Source organism: Thalassophryne amazonica, chromosome 8, assembly GCF_902500255.1.
Source record: "Thalassophryne amazonica chromosome 8, fThaAma1.1, whole genome shotgun sequence".
NCBI lineage: Eukaryota > Metazoa > Chordata > Actinopteri > Batrachoidiformes > Batrachoididae > Thalassophryne > Thalassophryne amazonica.
The window spans coordinates 64,243,992-64,263,867 of NC_047110.1; the positions used below are offsets into that span (position 1 = coordinate 64,243,992).

Here is a 19,876-nt window from a genome sequence, read left to right on the forward strand (position 1 = left end):
ATTAGTGAAAAAAAGTCACATAATCTTGTCTGAAATCATGTTTGAACAGCAGAATGTTTATTTTCCAGGGAGAGAAAAATTCTTACCGTGTTTTCCTGAGAGGGCACAGTTCACTTTTCCTGTTTCTTTTATCTTTCAGGTGTGTTGATGAAGCCAGCGACGATTCCACGAATTCTTGTCCTGATAAGACTTTTTCAAACAGTCTTTCTCGCCATCTTCTCTCTGTGCGACATCGGTCCGTGACAGACATGCTGCACAATTCCTCTTTTAAAAACTTGAAAGCTCTAAAAGTTTGGGATGTCCACATGCTAAGTTTAGCTGTGGCGTCGCACAGGAGGCACACAGCGTCGCTGCAGCAACCAACCAGTCCTGCTTTATGACAACTGTCGTAACAGCTACGCTATGAGTGGCATTTTTCCTCCGCGAATCTCTGTGGATCCGAGGAAACTGATTTGTATCTGTAACACACAGATCAGTGTTCGCGGACTTATAAAACTTACACGATGTCGTAAAAAAGAGAAGGCTTTGCGATAAGCATTTTAAAAACTCAGTGATGATCACGATTAAAGAGTACATCACTAACACCCCACCCTCCCTCCCCATGATGAAATCCGCGGAATCCCACGGAGTTTTCACAGCCCTGATTATATATATATATATATATATATATATATATATATATATATATATATATATATATATATATCAGAATATCTAAAAAAGGAAAAGAAAAATAAACAGTAAGAATATACATGTGGTTTCATTTTTACAACATCAGGTCATATTTCTGAGTCATATTAATTTTAACTGCCTTTTTAAATATATTGCTTGATTTAGCTTCTTTAATTTCCTTGTTCAGATTATTCCATAAACCGACTCCCTTGATAGAAATGCAACGTTCCTTCAATTTAGTTCTGAATCTTGGTTTGTTAAATATCTCTGTTCCTTTTAAGTTGTACTGGCTTTCTCTTTTTTTTTCAAATTTGTTCTGGATGTTAGTTGGTAGTATTTTTTGTGAGCCTTAAACATTGTCTGGAGAATAGTGTAATCAACCAGGTCATGAAATTTCAACAAATGTAACTGCAGGAATATTGGACTTGTGTGTTCTCTATAATGCCGAAAGACTAATTATGCTTATTGCTCTTTTCTGTAAAATGAAAAGTGAATGTGTGAATGTTTTGCAGGCATTTCCCCATATTTCAATACAGTAGGACAGATGTGGAACAATCATAGAACAGTATAATATATATAGTCCTTTCTCATCTAACATCTCTTTTACTTTGTGTAGTATAGCAATCATTTTTAATAATTTATTCTTTGTATAGTTAATATGTGATTTCAAACTCAAGTACTCATCAATCATGACACCCAGAAATTTTGTTTTCATCACTCTTAATTTCTACACCATCTATAATAATTGGGGTATTCATACTTTTTTCTCTATTACTAAATATCATGAAATTAGTTTTGTCAAAGTTAAGCGATAATTTATTAAAGTCAAGCCAAGTTTTTATTCCCATGAATTCTTTTTGACTACTCTCAACACATGTTGTAAATTTTTGCCAGAATAGAAAAATGTGGTATTGTCAGCAAACAGAATACAATGTAACATCTTAGATACATTAACAATGTCATTGACATACAGTGTAAAATGTTTTGGTCCAAGGACCGACCCCTGAGGTACCCCACAGGTAACACTTAATAATCCAGATCTTACATCGTTTACCTGTACAAACTGTTTTCTGTTGACTAGATAGCTTGAAATCCATTTGTGTATATTTATACAACCCCTGGCAATAATTATGGAATCACCGGCCTTGGAGGATGTTCATTCAGTTGTTTAATTTTGTAGAAAAAAAGCAGATCACAGACATGCCACAAAACTAAAGTCCTTTCAAATGGCAACTTTCTGGCTTTAAGAAACACTATAAGAAATCAAGAAAAAAAAATTGTGGCAGTCAGTAACGGTTACTTTTTTTAGACCAAGCAGGGGAGAAAAAAAAATGGAATCACTCAATTCGGAGGAATAAATTATAGAATCACCCTGTAAATTTTCATCCCCAAAACTAACACCTGCATCAAATCAGATCTGGTCGTTAGTCTGCATCTAAAAAGGAGTGATCATACCTTAGAGAGCTGTTGCACCAAGTGGACTGACATAAATCATGGCTCCAACACGAGAGATGTCAATTGAAACAAAGGAGAGGATTATGAAACTCTTAAAAGAGGGTAAATCATCACGCAATGTTGCAAAAGATGTTGGTTGTTCACAGTCAGCTGTGTCTAAACTCTGGACCAAATACAAACAACATGGGAAGGTTGTTAAAGGCAAACATACTGGTAGACCAAGGAAGACATCAAAGCGTCAAGACAGAAAACTTAAAGCAATATGTCTCAAAAATCGAAAATGCACAACAAAACAAATGAGGAACGAATGGGAGGAAACTGGAGTCAACGTCTGTGACCGAACTGTAAGAAACCGCCTAAAGGAAATGGGATTTACATACAGAAAAGCTAAACGAAAGCCATCATTAACACCTAAACAGAAAAAAAACAAGGTTACAATGGGCTAAGGAAAAGCAATCGTGGACTGTGGATGACTTGATGAAAGTCATATTCAGTGATGAATCTCGAATCTGCATTAGGCAAGGTGATGATGCTGTAACTTTTGTTTGGTGCCGTTCCAATGAGATTTATAAAGATGACTGCCTGAAGAGAACATGTAAATTTCCACAGTCATTGATGATATGGGGCTGCATGTCAGGTAAAGGCACTGGGGAGATGGCTGTCATTACATCATCAATAAATGCACAAGTTTACGTTGATATTTTGGACACTTTTCTTATCCCATCAATTGAAAGGATGTTTGGGGATGATGAAATCATTTTTCAAGATGATAATGCATCTTGCCATAGAGCAAAACTGTGAAAATATTCCTTGCAAAAAGACACATAGGGTCAATGTCATGGCTTGCAAATAGTCCGGATCTTAATCCAATTGAAAATCTTTGGTGGAAGTTGAAGAAAATGGTCCATGACAAGGCTCCAACCTGCAAAGCTGATCTGGCAACAGCAATCAGAGAAAGTTGGAGCCAGACTGATGAAGAGTACTGTTTGTCACTCATTAAGTCCATGCCTCAGAGACTGCAAGCTGTTATAAAAGACAGAGGTGGTGCAACAAAATACTAGTGATGTGTTGGAGCATTCTTTTGTTTTTCATGATTCCATAATTTTTTCCTCAGAATTGAGTGATTCCATATTTTTTTTCCCTCTGCTTGGTCTAAAAAAGTAACTGTTACTGACTGCCACAATTTTTTTTCCTGATTTCTTATAGTGTTTCTTAAAGCCAGAAAGTTGCCACTTGAAATCAATCAATCAATCAATTTTTTTTATATAGCGCCAAATCACAACAAACAGTTGCCCCAAGGCGCTTTATATTGTAAGGCAAGGCCATACAATAATTATGTAAAACCCCAACGGTCAAAACGACCCCCTGTGAGCAAGCACTTGGCTACAGTGGGAAGGAAAAACTCCCTTTTAACAGGAAGAAACCTCCAGCAGAACCAGGCTCAGGGAGGGGCAGTCTTCTGCTGGGACTGGTTGGGGCTGAGGGAGAGAACCAGGAAAAAGACATGCTGTGGAGGGGAGCAGAGATCGATCACTAATGATTAAATGCAGAGTGGTGCATACAGAGCAAAAAGAGAAAGAAACAGTGCATCATGGGAACTCCCCAGCAGTCTACGTCTATAGCAGAATAACTAAGGGATGGTTCAGGGTCACCTGATCCAGCCCTAACTATAAGCTTTAGCAAAAAGGAAAGTTTTAAGCCTAATCTTAAAAGTAGAGAGGGTGTCTGTCTCCCTGATCTGAATTGGGAGCTGGTTCCACAGGAGAGGAGCCTGAAAGCTGAAGGCTCTGCCTCCCATTCTACTCTTACAAACCCTAGGAGCTACAAGTAAGCCTGCAGTCTGAGAGCGAAGCGCTCTATTGGGGTGATATGGTACTACGAGGTCCCTAAGATAAGATGGGACCTGATTATTCAAAACCTTATAAGTAAGAAGAAGAATTTTAAATTCTATTCTAGAATTAACAGGAAGCCAATGAAGAGAGGCCAATATAGGTGAGATATGCTCTCTCCTTCTAGTCCCCGTCAGTACTCTAGCTGCAGCATTTTGAATTAACTGAAGGCTTTTTAGGGAACTTTTAGGACAACCTGATAATAATGAATTACAATAGTCCAGCCTAGAGGAAATAAATGCATGAATTAGTTTTTCAGCATCACTCTGAGACAAGACCTTTCTGATTTTAGAGATATTGCGTAAATGCAAAAAAGCAGTCCTACATATTTGTTTAATATGCGCTTTGAATGACATATCCTGATCAAAAATGACTCCAAGATTTCTCACAGTATTACTAGAGGTCAGGGTAATGCCATCCAGAGTAAGGATCTGGTTAGACACCATGTTTCTAAGATTTGTGGGGCCAAGTACAATAACTTCAGTTTTATCTGAGTTTAAAAGCAGGAAATTAGAGGTCATCCATGTCTTTATGTCTGTAAGACAATCCTGCAGTTTAGCTAATTGGTGTGTGTCCTCTGGCTTCATGGATAGATAAAGCTGGGTATCATCTGCGTAACAATGAAAATTTAAGCAATACCGTCTAATAATACTGCCTAAGGGAAGCATATATAAAGTGAATAAAATTGGTCCTAGCACAGAACCTTGTGGAACTCCATAATTAACTTTAGTCTGTGAAGAAGATTCCCCATTTACATGAACAAATTGTAATCTATTAGACAAATATGATTCAAACCACCGCAGCGCAGTGCCTTTAATACCTATGGCATGCTCTAATCTCTGTAATAAAATTTTATGGTCAACCGTATCAAAAGCAGCACTGAGGTCTAACAGAACAAGCACAGAGATGAGTCCACTGTCCGAGGCCATAAGAAGATCATTTGTAACCTTCACTAATGCTGTTTCTGTACTATGATGAATTCTAAAACCTGACTGAAACTCTTCAAATAGACCATTCCTCTGCAGATGATCAGTTAGCTGTTTTACAACTACCCTTTCAAGAATTTTTGAGAGAAAAGGAAGGTTGGAGATTGGCCTATAATTAGCTAAGATAGCTGGGTCAAGTGATGGCTTTTTAAGTAATGGTTTAATTACTGCCACCTTAAAAGCCTGTGGTACATAGCCAACTAACAAAGATAGATTGATCATATTTAAGATCGAAGCATTAAATAATGGTAGGGCTTCCTTGAGCAGCCTGGTAGGAATGGGGTCTAATAAACATGTTGATGGTTTGGATGAAGTAACTAATGAAAATAACTCAGACAGAACAATTGGAGAGAAAGAGTCTAACCAAATACCGGCATCACTGAAAGCAGCCAAAGATAACGATACGTCTTTGGGATGGTTATGAGTAATTTTTTCTCTAATAGTTAAAATTTTGTTAGCAAAGAAAGTCATGAAGTCATTACTAGTTAAAGTTAATGGAATACTCAGCTCAATAGAGCTCTGACTCTTTGTCAGCCTGGCTACAGTGCTGAAAAGAAACCTGGGGTTGTTCTTATTCTCTTCAATTAGTGATGAGTAGAAAGATGTCCTAGCTTTACGGAGGGCTTTTTTATAGAGCAACAGACTCTTTTTCCAGGCTAAGTGAAGATCTTCTAAATTAGTGAGACGCCATTTCCTCTCCAACTTACGGGTTATCTGCTTTAAGCTACGAGTTTGTGAGTTATACCACGGAGTCAGACACTTCTGATTTAAAGCTCTCTTTTTCAGAGGAGCTACAGCATCCAAAGTTGTCTTCAATGAGGATGTAAAACTATTGACGAGATACTCTATCTCCCTTACAGAGTTTAGGTAGCTACTCTGCACTGTGTTGTTATATGGCATTAGAGAACATAAAGAAGGAATCATATCCTTAAACCTAGTTACAGCGCTTTCTGAAAGACTTCTAGTGTAATGAAACTTATTCCCCACTGCTGGGTAGTCCATCAGAGTAAATGTAAATGTTATTAAGAAATGATCAGACAGAAGGGAGTTTTCAGGGAATACTGTTAAGTCTTCTATTTCCATACCATAAGTCAGAACAAGATCTAAGATATGATTAAAGTGGTGGGTGGACTCATTTACTTTTTGAGCAAAGCCAATAGAGTCTAATAATAGATTAAATGCAGTGTTGAGGCTGTCATTCTCAGCATCTGTGTGGATGTTAAAATCGCCCACTATAATTATCTTATCTGAGCTAAGCACTAAGTCAGACAAAAGGTCTGAAAATTCACAGAGAAACTCACAGTAACGACCAGGTGGACGATAGATAATAACAAATAAAACTGGTTTTTGGGACTTCCAATTTGGATGGACAAGACTAAGAGACAAGCTTTCAAATGAATTAAAGCTCTGTCTGGGTTTTTGATTAATTAATAAGCTGGAATGGAAGATTGCTGCCAATCCTCCGCCCCGGCCCGTGCTACGAGCATTCTGACAGTTAGTGTGACTCGGGGGTGTTGACTCATTTAAACTAACATATTCATCCTGCTGTAACCAGGTTTCTGTTAGGCAGAATAAATCAATATGTTGATCAATTATTATATCATTTACCAACAGGGACTTAGAAGAGAGAGACCTAATGTTTAATAGACCACATTTAACTGTTTTAGTCTGTGGTGCAGTTGAAGGTGCTATATTATTTTTTCTTTTTGAATTTTTATGCTTAAATAGATTTTTGATGGTTATTGGTAGTCTGGGAGCAGGCACCGTCTCTACGGGGATGGGGTAATGAGGGGATGGCAGGGGGAGAGAAGCTGCAGAGAGGTGTGTAAGACTACAACTCTGCTTCCTGGTCCCAACCCTGGATAGTCACGGTTTGGAGGATTTAAGAAAATTGGCCAGATTTCTAGAAATGAGAGCTGCTCCATCCAAAGTGGGATGGATGCCGTCTCTCCTAACAAGACCAGGTTTTCCCCAGAAGCTTTGCCAATTATCTATGAAGCCCACCTCATTTTTTGGACACCACTCAGACAGCCAGCAATTCAAGGAGAACATGCGGCTAAACATGTCACTCCCGGTCTGATTGGGGAGGGGCCCAGAGAAAACTACAGAGTCCAACATTGTTTTTGCAAAGTTACACACCGATTTAATGTTAATTTTAGTGACCTCCGATTGGCGTAACCGGGTGTCATTACTGCCGACGTGAATTACAATCTTACCAAATTTACGCTTAGCCTTAGCCAGCAGTTTCAAATTTCCTTCAATGTCGCCTGCTCTGGCCCCCGGAAGACAATTGAGTATGGTTGCTGGTGTCGCTAACTTCACATTTCTCAAAACAGAGTCGCCAATAACCAGAGTTTGATCCTCGGCGGGTGTGTCGTCGAGTGGGGAAAAACGGTTAGAGATGTGAACGGGTTGGCGGTGTACACGGGGCTTCTGTTTAGGGCTACGCTTCCTCCTCACAGTCACCCAGTCGGCCTGCTTTCCCGGCTGCTCGGGATCTGCCAGGGGGGAAATGACTTTAGTTTTGTGTCATGTCTGTGATCTGCTTTTTTCTACAAAATTAAACAACTGAATGAACATCCTCCGAGGCCGGTGATTCCATAATTTTATATATATATATATATATATATATATATATATATATATATATATATATATATATATATATATACACACACACACTCACACATAACACCATATTTGGTTAACTTTGTTCAAATCCTGCTAGAAATATGATGATATATTTCTTTTTCTTTTTATAAACATATGTATATATGTGTTTATGTTAGATACCTGGAAGGCAGACAGGTCAAGCAGGGCAAAACTGTTAAGGAACTGGATGCCTTGTAAAGCCACCTGGATGACCCCAGGGCTGTAGGATTCCTGACTCTGGGAAGCAGACTCTGGTACGAAACTGTGCATCAGGATACAATAAAGAGAGTGGACCACTCCCACCAAGTCTGTGGACTGGAGTAAGGCTGTCAATCCAGTTGAATCCTGGCGCTTGTGGTCAAATATACTGGGAGCACTGAGAAAGAGAGGAAAAGTATGCAATCCAAAACAAAATATGTAAATAAGGTAAACCCAGCATTACATGTTATCTGAAAAGTTCATTTACATTCATTTTAGAAGTGTAACAATTGCTTACTTATCTGTCTCTTTAGCTTTCCCACAAACTAGAAAGAAGTTAAAATATTGCAATGGCCATGTTTCTCAATCCACCACTGTTTCTTCAAAATGTAACAATAAACTCTGAGGACTGCACTCTCACAACACAGGTCATGTTAAGCTCATAGATCTAAATTCAAAGTCAAATCAGAGGCCACTGTCTAAAATATATTAATGACCATATCTTACGAACTTGATAAGATACCAAAAACACAGTTTTTGGTATAAATGTCTGTTCTCCTGGGGCTAACAAATGGACCAAGACTATGATGTCAGTTCAATCACATCAAGCAAAGTCACAATCAGCTGGCAGTGGTGAAGTAGTGCAATTGTCTGGATGCCTTGTTTAGTCAACAAAAACAAAACAGTATTCGAGGTCCCACATACAGTGACAATACAAAACAAAGTTTCTTTATACAATCAATGAAAAAATATGATGCACTTTAATTTCAACGTAAACAAAAACAAATTACATTTTTTAAATAGACACAACAACTGCTTGCTCGAGGATCCTTATTTCAGATCCCCAGACTGGAAAAAACACTCAGGGCCTTTGGGCAAGGTCCTTAATCCCAAAGTTACTCCCGTTGTCGCAGACTGAATGGCCCCCTCTAAGAATTGGTCTGCTCTGCCTTCGCTGCGCATGCATCTTTTCAGAGAGTTGGCAGCTATTCACCAATTATCGCCTCATTTGTGATTAAAACTGCACTCCAGTCATCATCTCTCAACAACAGATATCTGAAGCTTTTATACAACAGTTTCCACATAAATTCAGCATTATTACATAACAAAAGACAGGAAAGCGATCAACGCCACAGCAGCACGTCTGAAAGTGACTCTCTAAGTCTAAAGGTGCCCTGACACGAGCATGTTTTTGATTCATGTAACAGCACGACCTTTGTCGTGATGTGTTGTGCTGGAGAGTATACTCATCTTTAACGAGTGCAGACAGGACGCCACAGGGGTGCCGGTGCATGCTACTGTGCACAGAGAATTTTGAAATGTTCAAAAAAATCTTTCATGCACAAATGTCATGCTATGTGGCAAGATCTAATCTCCAACACGATGTGCAGCTCGTCAAGTGTAGTAAACAAGCAGTGAACAGAGCGAGTGATGACGTCAGCGGATCGCATCAGAGCGCAGCTGGTCTGAAGGATTATAACAATAAGTTAAATCTGTTATAAACATAAAAATAAATACTTTAACAGCTGCACACAAGAAGGAATAAACATGCAACTGTTTTATCAAGCCATGACAATGTAAACAAGTCAAATAATGACCTTTTTAGACTGCTCAAAATGCTTTCTGCAGCTTGTTAGGCGTGCGTGTGGGTTGAATGCCTCCGGCTGCAGCCTCCTCTGTGATTCAGGAAGTGATTAGAGCAATTTTCAACAGCCAATTTGCAGAAAAAAATTATTCATCCACCACAAAATAATTATTTTATATATGCTGCATCCAGCGCAGAGTACGTGGCAGCTGGTGGAACAAAGAACAGCGTCCAGCTGTGATCACAGCAGGTGGGATCATCACGACACGTCAGGGCACCTTAACTCTCTACACTCAAAGCGATCAAAGGGAATAATGTGATTATCAACCATCAGATGACAAAGTAAAACCTCTTAAATCATTCTAAAGTCAGTTTTAAGCAGAAATGAGGTGATAATCGACGAATCGCTGCTGATGCTCCAAAATGATGTAGGCCCAGCAGTACGTCAGACTCATTCGTGCTGCTGTGACGCTCTGATCGCTTCCCCCGTCTTTTATTATGAAATAATGCTGAATTCATGTGGAAATGATTGTTCTACAAAAGCTTCAGATATCTGTCACTGAGATACAGTAGTGTTCAGAATAATAGTAGTGCTATCCAGGTTTTGAGTATATTTCTTATTGTTACATGGGAAACAAGGTACCAGTAGATTCAGTAGATTCTCACAGATCTAACAAGACCAAGCACTCATGATATGCACACTCTTAAGGCTATGAGATTGGTCTATTAGTAAAAACAAGTAGAAAAGGGGGTGTTCACAATAATAGTAGTGTGGCATTCAGTCAGTGAGGTTGTCAATTTTGTGGAACAAACAGGTGTGAATCAGGTGTCCCCTACTTAAGGATGAAGCCAGCACCTGTTGAACATGCTTTTCTCTTTGAAAGCCTGAGGAAAATGGGACATTCAAGACATTGTTCAGAAGAACAGCGTAGTTTGATTAAAAAGTTGATTGGAGAGGGGAAATCTTATACGCAGATGCAAAAAATTATAGGCTGTTCATCTACAATGATGTCCAATGCTTTAAAATGGACAAAAAAAAACAGAGATGCGTGGAAGAAAACGGAAAACAACCATCAAAATGGATAGAATAATAACCAGAATGGCAAAGGCTCACCCACTGATCAGCTCCAGGATGATCAAAGACAGTCTGGAGTTATCTGTAAGTGCTGTGACAGAAGACGCCTGTGTGAAGCTAATTTGTTTGCAAGAATGCTCCGCAAAGTCCCTCTGTTAAATAAAAGACATGTGCAGAAGAGGTTACAATTTGCCAAAGAACACATCAACTGGCCAAAAGAGAAATGGAGGAATATTTTGTGGACTGATGAGAGTAAAATTGTTCTTTTTGGGTCCAAGGGCCACAGACACTTTGTGAGACAACCCCCAAACTCTGAATTCAAGCCACAGCTCACAGTGAAGACAGTGAAGCATGGTGGTGCAAGCATCATGATATGGGCATGTTTCTCCTACTATGGTGTTGGGCCTATATATCGCATACCAGGTATCATGGATCAGTTTGGATATGTCAAAATACTTGAAGAGGTCATGTTGCCTTATGCTGAAGAGGACATGCCCTTGAAATGGGTGTTTCAACAAGACAATGACCCCAACACACTAGTAAATGAGCAAAATCTTGGTTCCAAACCAACAAAATGAATGCCTCGCAAATGTGAAGAAATTATGAAAAACTGTGGTTATACAACTAAATACTAGTTTAGTGATTCACAGGATTGCTAAAAAAGCAGTTTGAACATAACAGTTTTGAGTTTGTAGCATCAACAGCAGATGCTACCATTATTGTGAACACCCCCTTTTGTACTTTTTTTTTTACTAATAGCCCAATTTCATAGCCTTAAGAGTGTGCATATCATGAATGCTTGGTCTTGTTGTATTTGTGAGAATCTACTGAATCTACTGGTACCTTGTTTCCCATGTAACAATAACAAATATACTCAAAACCTGGATTAATCTTTGTAGTCACATAGCACTGCTATTATTCTGAACACTACTGTAGATGATGACTAGAGTGTAGTTTTAAGCAGAAACAAGGTGATAATCTGTGATTCACTGCTGACGCCCAGAAATGATGCTGCGGACGTTCCAAAATGATGCAACGCAGTGAAGGCCAGGCAGACCGATTTCTAGGGGGGACTGTTCGGTCAGCGACACCGGTGTGTAGTGAGTGCATTGCATGGAAGCGCCCTGACATTTGTGTGTGTGTGTGAGAGAGAGAGAATGCGAGGCATCACTGTAAAGTGCTTTGTCCATGAAAGTGTTGTATAAATGCAGTTCATTTACCATTTAAAATAAAACAACTCGGCCATTATGCTTTACAAAAGTTAGTGGATGTTTCAAGTGAATAAATATTCACTAGAGTTCTGAAGTCACACAAACCCGAGACAAGAACTGCATGTTTTAATGAAAAAGTCGTGTTACGATTATTGTGAGAAAACTTTTTTTTTTTTTAATTTTTGCAAATTTATCAAGAATAAAAAACTAAGAAACTGCATGTGTTCATACCCTTTGCTCAATACTTTGTTGATGCACGTTTGGCAGAAATAACAGCCTCACGTCTTCTTGAATATGATGCCGCAAGCTTGGTGCACCTATCTTTGGGCAGTTTTGCCCATTCCTCTTTGCAGCACCTCTCAAGCTCCATCAGGTTGGATGTTGAGCGTGCACAGCCATTTTCAGATCTCTCCAATGGTGTTCAATCGGATTCAGGTCTGGGCTCTGGCTGGGCCACTCAAGGACATTCACAGAGTTGCACTGAAGTCACTCCTTTGATATCTTGGCTGTGTGCTTGGGGTCATTGTCCTGCTGAAAGATGAACTGTTACCCCACTCTGAGGTCAAGAGCGCTCTGAAGCAGGTTTTCACCCAGGATGTCTCTGTACATTGCTGCATTTAGCTTTCCCTCAATCCTGACTAGTCTCCCAGTTCCTGTGGCTGAAAAACATCTCCACAGCATGATGCTGTCACAACCATGCTTCACTGTAGGGATGGTGCCTGGTTTCCTTCAAACATAACGCCTGGCATTCACACCAAGAGTTCAACGTTTGTCTCATCAGACAAGAGAATTTTGTTTCTCGTGGTCTGAGAGTCCTTCAGGTGCCTTTTCGCAAACTCCAGGTGGGCTGCCATGTTCCTTTTACTTAGGAGTGGCTTCCATCTGGCTACTCTACCATACAGGCCTGATTGGTGGATTGATGCAGAGATGGTTGTCTTTCTGGAAGGTTCTCCTCTTTTCACAGAAGAATGCTGGAGCTCTGACAGTGACCATCAGGTTCTTAGCCACCTCCCTAACTAAGGCCCTTCTCCCCTGATCGCTCAGTTTGGACAGGCGGCCAGCTCTAGAAAAATACCTGCTGGATCTGAACTTCTTTTATTTACGAATGCTGGAGGCCACTATGCTCACTGGGACCTTCAAAGCAGCAGAAATGTTTCTGTACCCTTCCCCAGATTTGTGCCTCAAGTCAATCCCATCTCTGAGGTCTACAGACAGTTCCTTTGACTTCTTGCTTGATTTGTGCTCTGACATGCATGGTCAACTGTGGGATCTTATATGTAGACAGGTGTGTGTCTTTCCAAATCATGCCCAATCAATTGAATTTACCCCAGGTGGACTTCAATTCAGCTGCAGAAACATCTCAAAGATGATCAGTGGAAACAGGATGCAGCTGAGCTCAATTTTGAACTTCATGGGAAAGCCTGTGAATATATATGTACATGTGATTTCTTAGTTTTTAAAATTTTTAACAAATTTGCCAAAATTCCCCCAAAACAAAACAAACAAACAAAACATTGTCATTATGGGGTATTGTGTGTAGAATTTTGAGGAAAAAATGAATTTCATTCATTTTGGAATATGGCTGTAACATAACAAAATGTGGAAAAAGTTAAATGCTGTGAATACTTTCTGGATGCACTGTAATTGCACAGGCTCACATTGTGATGTGAATAATCATGCAGCCCTAATTTAGACTCAATTTTATTTGAAGCCCAAGTCACCCAATTTTTGAGGATCACATACTTTAGGCAGCTTTATCATGCTGTACCATACTCTTTCATTTGCTTATTAACTGGTTTAAGGGAAATCCAAAGAACATTCAGTGACCTGGAAATGTTCTTGTGCCCATTCCTTAACTTGTCTAATGTCATAATGTCAAAGGGGGTTGGTGAGTAATATGTAATCCATTATTTTGTGTTCTATTTGTTCATAAAATGTTGCAGAGGGCAGTGGCTTAGTGGTTAACATGGTCACATGACAGCTAGAAGGTCCCAGGTTTGCTTCTGATCTGGTCCTTTCTGTGTGAAATTTGCATGTAAAGTGAAATTGTGTTTTGGAATGATACACAATAAAACACAGAAAGGCATCAAATCTTCACATTTGAAAATCTATCAAAAATGCTTCATTGATTTTCTGTCAGTTAACTAATCGAAAACAAAATGTTAGATTTTATTCTCAAAATGCAACAGCCAACGAAGTAAAATCTAAGCCTCCACAGTTCCTGGAGTTACTCACTAGACAGAGGCTTAGAGGTGATTTTCCCTTTAGATAAGCTATGCTGCTGTATTAACTGGCGTATCTGGCTGTTTTCTGAAGAAATGCATAAAACATGTTCTGCAACAGCATGCTGCCTGCTCACAAGAGGAACCTTGCCAAATATCAAAAGCTGGTCGAGCAGCACAGAAGCCGTGGCTGGTGGTCCCTCTGCAAGCCAATCAAAGTGGGCTGCGGGGGGTCTTGTTAGGGGCTCAAACTACAAAGCTGCAGAACTACAAAGAATAGGGACATTTGTACCAAAAATAACAGTTGCGGAGAAAGCCAAGGTGGCTTTAGATAAAGAGGGCAAGCCCATGGATTGGTCCTGCCACAATACAAGCTGGGACTGGATTAACCATGGCTTGGTCACCTGGGGGAGTGGATCTGATGCTGACAGACCCAAAACCCCCGGTGATCCCACGCACATCACTGATGATACATCATAGCGCATCCTAGAAGTGTTTCTTGCAACTTGCTCTGTAGCGGACAAGTTTTATCTTCTTGTACAGGCTTCTATTTATCTATGTATATTTAAGGGAATAATAGCATCTTGTTTCCATCTTTTGTTTTATTGTGTCCTTTAAGGCAGGGGTCACCAACCCTGCACTTGGAAATCACCTGCCCTACATATTTTCCAGCTCTCCTTACACCACCTGCTGTGAATGAACTAAGCCAGCTCTTGATTGCTCAGCCAATTAGGAGACAGGAAACACCAGATTTGTCTAATAACAGGCATGCATATAACTGGTGCACATGGTGCTCCTGCATGCTAAAAATAAATATGCAGCAGAAATCACAGAGGAAACTGCCTTTCCTACAGTCTGTCATCATTGCTTTCATCCTAAGAAGTGCTTCCCCCAGTATTTTTTTTGTTTGTTTGTTTTTGTACACACAAGTATCACAAACATGTCTGCTACTAACCTTTGGTTGCAGCAGGCAAGTACACATGAAAAACATGCAGGGCCGGTGATCTCCAGGAGCAGGTTTGGTGTTGTCTTAAATATCCAGTCATTGTAAGCACTCTTATATATGGTTGTTTAGCTGCAATATTTCTCACTTCACCACATGCTCCATCAACGTTGTCCTTTTTGTCTCATTATAATGGCCATAGCAGATGGTCACCTCACTGAGGTTGGTCTGCTTTAAGTTTCTTCCTATAATGAAATATGCTTATGGAGATTTGTTTACACCTATTGCCAATGTGTTTGCTCATTGATTGGCTAAGATCAAGTCCTTACTCGTGTATTGCGCTTCGAGATGACATATTGATATGCTGCCATATAAATAAACAAAACTGAATTTAACTGAATAATTTAAATTTATTTAATTCCACGAACTGCAAAATTCTAGCCTGGTAAAGCTGACCCATAATTCACTTTGCAAACAAATTCACTTTGCAAAAGGGTCTGGTCCCTCTCCCATTCATAGCAGTTTCCTCTCGGCTGAAAACAGGCAGCACTGATCACAACGGTTTATCTCATATGGGGTGTGCTTTATGTGATACCTCATTGAGAAGCACCAGAGGAAAGATTTTTGCTGCGTGCTCTATTTAAGAATGGGTTTTGGATGGCTAAACACACCATGGACTTTCAGGTTTTTATGGCAAAACTGACACCAGTCACTCACCAACATATGTACTCCACTACATGGCATCTTTGAAAGTTCATTGACACAATTCTGGTTGTCGCTCTGCCTATGTCAAATGCTTAGTTGCTCCGATTGGTTGTATGTCTATCCAATCAAGTCCAGAAGCAGTTTTGTCTGTGCCCGGTGGTACTGTCCCTGGGAGATGAAAGGTCAAAGGAGAGTCTGGCGCTGCCAGGCTAGCAAGACTCAATTCTGAATGTGATTACCTAATTTTTTTTTTTTTAAATATGGTGAAAGGGAATGATCTGGCAGGTGGTACTGCGCTGCCTGATAAGGTGTTAAACACTGAAAACATGGGACCTTATGGAGAAAGGCAGTTAAAGACTATTGACAACATTTTAAAACAACGTGAATACATTACATTTATGGATTAGGCAGATGCTTTATCCAAAGTTACTTTCAGTTACATTCACACAATACTGCCAACACTTTCCATGAAGATGATGACCTCCTGTGTGATCAACAGCAAGAGCATGTGATCAATCCTGATCATTTAATAATCAATTGTTACCCATGCATGACAGAATATTCTGAATTATACTGCTTTCCTTCATAAATGTCTAAAAACCAAATTAAAGTTTTTCAGTTGCAGAGCATAAGACTTCAATGAAAGCCTTCGGCAAGTAGAGACCAATAATTTAAGAGTACTGCAGCAACATGAGCTATGATTTGCATCAACACAGAACGGAGGTTGCGTGACCTCTGGGCGCAACGTGACGTGCATGCTGATACTTGATGTTAGCCAACAGGTTCCGTGTGAAAATTTGCAGCTAGGCAACCTTCTAATGCCAATATAATCCCCTGACATAGCAACTGGCATGGCCAAAATAGTCTACAAACTTGACACTGTGCATTCTTACACATGACACTTGGGGAATGTTGGCAGAGCTAGTTGGCATAATCTTCTGTGTTTCAATCATAAAATCGGCCTCATTTAACCTGCACTGTTGTCTTAGATATCCAGTAGGTGCAAAAATAGTTGCAGTTGCTTCCTAACATATTAATAGGGTGTCATTGTTGCAGCACTACACTGTAACTGGCAAAGTACAGTTGATTGCTGTATGATTGTGAAGACAGTAAGAAAATTTAGCAGTGAGGCATTATCAAAATCAGAGGTAGCACGGTTATGAAAAACAAAATTTCACTAACTACAACTGCTATCAGTTACCCAGATTTGATATCTTAATGTCAAAACAAAAAGAAACAGTAAATGACAAAAAAAAAAAACATATCTGGCCATGCTACCACAGGATTTCTTTTGCTTTCTATGTGAGGAATTGTGGCGCTGACTTCCCTTGGTGTGACTGTGCTTAGCCTCTGTCAGCGGTGCCACTGAACCTCTCAGAGTGGAGGTCACTCTAGCACACGTGGGTGGGCAACCCCCACTCTGCAGGCTAAGGTTTATGGTGAGTGACAGAGCATTGAGTTAAGTAGATGTCTATCTCTATCTGCCTTAACAGCAATTTTGCCAGCTAGCTAACTGGAGGAAACGACCTGCTGGCTGATTGCAGAAGAGCCGCTGTCTTTATTTGTAGCTTTGTAACCAAGAACGCTGTTTTTATGACAGTGACTTTCCACCATGAGGAAATCTGTACATGGATCAGACCTATCCAGTACAATTAAGGATGCTTAAGTTGGGTAACAGAGTAAAACGTCTTCGCAATTTCATCGGTATGCATCTTAGAAGCTCATGGCTTGAAACCATGTCCACACCTTGGAAATTCCTAGAGGCTCCGGGAGGGTGGCAGTGATATACCTGAACATTCCATAAGTATACCAAGGTCTCATAACTGCGATGGGTTTTTCTAAATGTTAAAAGTCCATTTTTAGCCCACTGCTAACTTTGATAATGCCCTGGTTGAAGGGACATGAAGCCCATATCAATGTCCAATATGCAATAGCATCATCAGGAGGTTTTCTGGAAGCACAGAGACTGCTTAAGTCATACTACGGGTGTCTACAATTAGGCTACAGTTGTTTTTGCACACATCACATAGTACAAGTCCAGCACATTATGTCATGAAACCAAACACTAGAACCCATTCGTTGGCAACCGTGAGCTTCACATGCCGGCTTGTCATGGTTGTATACCGTGACCTTCCAGGATGCATATATGTGAAAGCGAGAGTGGGGCTTAAGCGAACTGCTCACCGTCCAGTCACAATGAAGCACAGCTTACACATGCTGTGAAGCAGGGCTGAAGCTTGCTGAAGGAAGGCAGACATCTTGGGGTGCTCATCTACTGGACTTTGGATTGACAGGAAGCATCCATACAGCTTGTCAATCAAACCCATGTTTACTACGTAGCTGAAAAACACACAAGACAAGTAATTTCTTAATGGTATTTTTTTCTAAATGCCAAAAATAGCAAGCAAGATTAAACTATTTCAACATAGGAGACATTCTTTGTATGAAAGTCATTTTATTGGAGCAAACAAAGGCCCTTACTGTGCGCATGTCGCCAGAAATGCTGTTGAAAGCAGACACCTTCTGCAAACCCTCAAACCCCAGCTATTACTGTGATATCTCCAACATGCCTTTACCAATGACAGGTCTCATGTTCATGTTCCCTGTACTCTTTCAGCCACAAATCACTGCTAATACTATCATTAAAGGGATGCTGTGGCCTCTGTGCCAACACAGCTCTGGGCGTGTGACAATCTGCTGACCTGGGGCCATATTCTCACAGCTCTGGTAAAGCTGGAACCTCATTACTCAGATCAGGAAAATCTACAGAGCAGTATACCAGTCAAGATTGCTTTGAAGTGACTGATGCGGTCACCATGAAGCCGGAATCCAACCAGTACACAACTATCTCATAACTACTTGACAATTTGCTTAATTTGTATACCTACTCTATTGAAACTGTTACTCACTGAGGTCCTCTTAAAACAGGTCACATTTTTGACTTAATCCACTTCCATAGCTTTACCTGGTTTAAAAGGATATTTCCTCACACTGTCTACTGTGTTCATTGCCTACTCACTTTGATGAGCTGCTTGGTGGTCAAACTGGAGTCATATCATAGGACATGATAATCAAATCATGGTGGGACCTGGGGATAGTCTTGGTGAGTTTTGGACTCTCTTGATAAGACACGCCAGCACAAGATAGTATCACAGGAGTTGTAAACATTTTAAAACCGTCAAACAAGTTGTACAAATCCCCTTTTAGTCGTACTGCAGACTTGCTTACATTTTGAAGGCAATCCTGAATATTTGTGTCAACACTAGAAGACTACTGGCCAAGTGGTTAATGCGCTTGGTTTCAGTTCGGAAGGTTCTGGGTTCAAATCCCACCCCTGCCACATTTCTCCATGTAATGTGGAGTTGCGTCAGGAAGGGCATCCGGCGTAAAACCTGTGCCAAATCAACATGCAGATCCACCTTGGATTTGCTGTGGCGACCCCGAGTGCAAACAAGGGAGCAGCCGAAGGGACTTACTTTACTTACTAGAAGACTACTACAACAGTTTTTATGGGATCTTGATGGTGTCTTATTCAGCCTTACTCGAATCCTGATGGACTATTGTGAGTGTTGAACTAAATTGTGGGGTTTCTTGATTCAATCATGAAGGATAGTCTCCTATGTCATAATAAAGTTCTGGCATTCTCATAGAGAAGTCTTGTGAGTTTATAAGACGTGGTCATGATTCCCCATAACACCTAAGTGGGAATGGGGCACTGAAACACAAAGTCAGGGAAGGAAATGATGACCTTTCTATAGGCACACAGTAGGTAAGTAAAACGAGAGAGTACGAGTAAACTGAAAGGAGTTTTGATCTTTAGCCATTCCTCACTAAAGTATACATTACACAAAGCAGTTGAGGTAAATCTTCTGTTTCTTGTAGGGATTACCAATCTGACGACACCATTTTTCTCAGGCCCTCCCCTGTCTCTTGGGTTACGACTAGGTCAGTGGATGAGAGTCGAGTGCTGGTGCAGCTGCTTTGACCAAATGAATCATGACTTGTGGGAGGGATGGAGGAAAGACTGCACTCTTCCACAAGGCTTCATTGGCAAGGCCTGCCTTTCCTCATAGCCCACATTACTCTAATGCAGGTCCGACTCCTACAATCCAGACCCACATGGGCAGCCCGGATGCCAGGTTCAAGGGGACCCTTCAGAGTTATGTTTATGCTGTTTTGCATCCCCCCCGTGGAAACAGATTTGAGTTAAAATGCAGTGCTGAATGTGTGAAAAAAGATCAAGCTGGAAGGATGCCAGAAAACCTTTTCATTCTCACACTACT

General features: G+C 40.3%; 1 protein-coding gene across 3 annotated transcripts in view; it reads right to left on the minus strand.

Annotated features, from left to right (window-relative positions):
- The window catches only part of scaper (S-phase cyclin A-associated protein in the ER), a 234,050-nt gene that overhangs the window by 42,241 nt on the left and 171,933 nt on the right, over window positions 1-19,876 (minus strand). For all 3 annotated transcript variants that reach the window (XM_034176502.1, XM_034176504.1, XM_034176503.1), the window contains 2 exons: window positions 17,778-17,933; window positions 7,796-8,030 (listed from right to left, as the gene is read on the minus strand). In XM_034176502.1, the coding sequence (XP_034032393.1) occupies window positions 7,796-8,030; window positions 17,778-17,933 (391 nt within the window). The remainder of the gene's footprint in view (window positions 1-7,795; window positions 8,031-17,777; window positions 17,934-19,876) is intronic.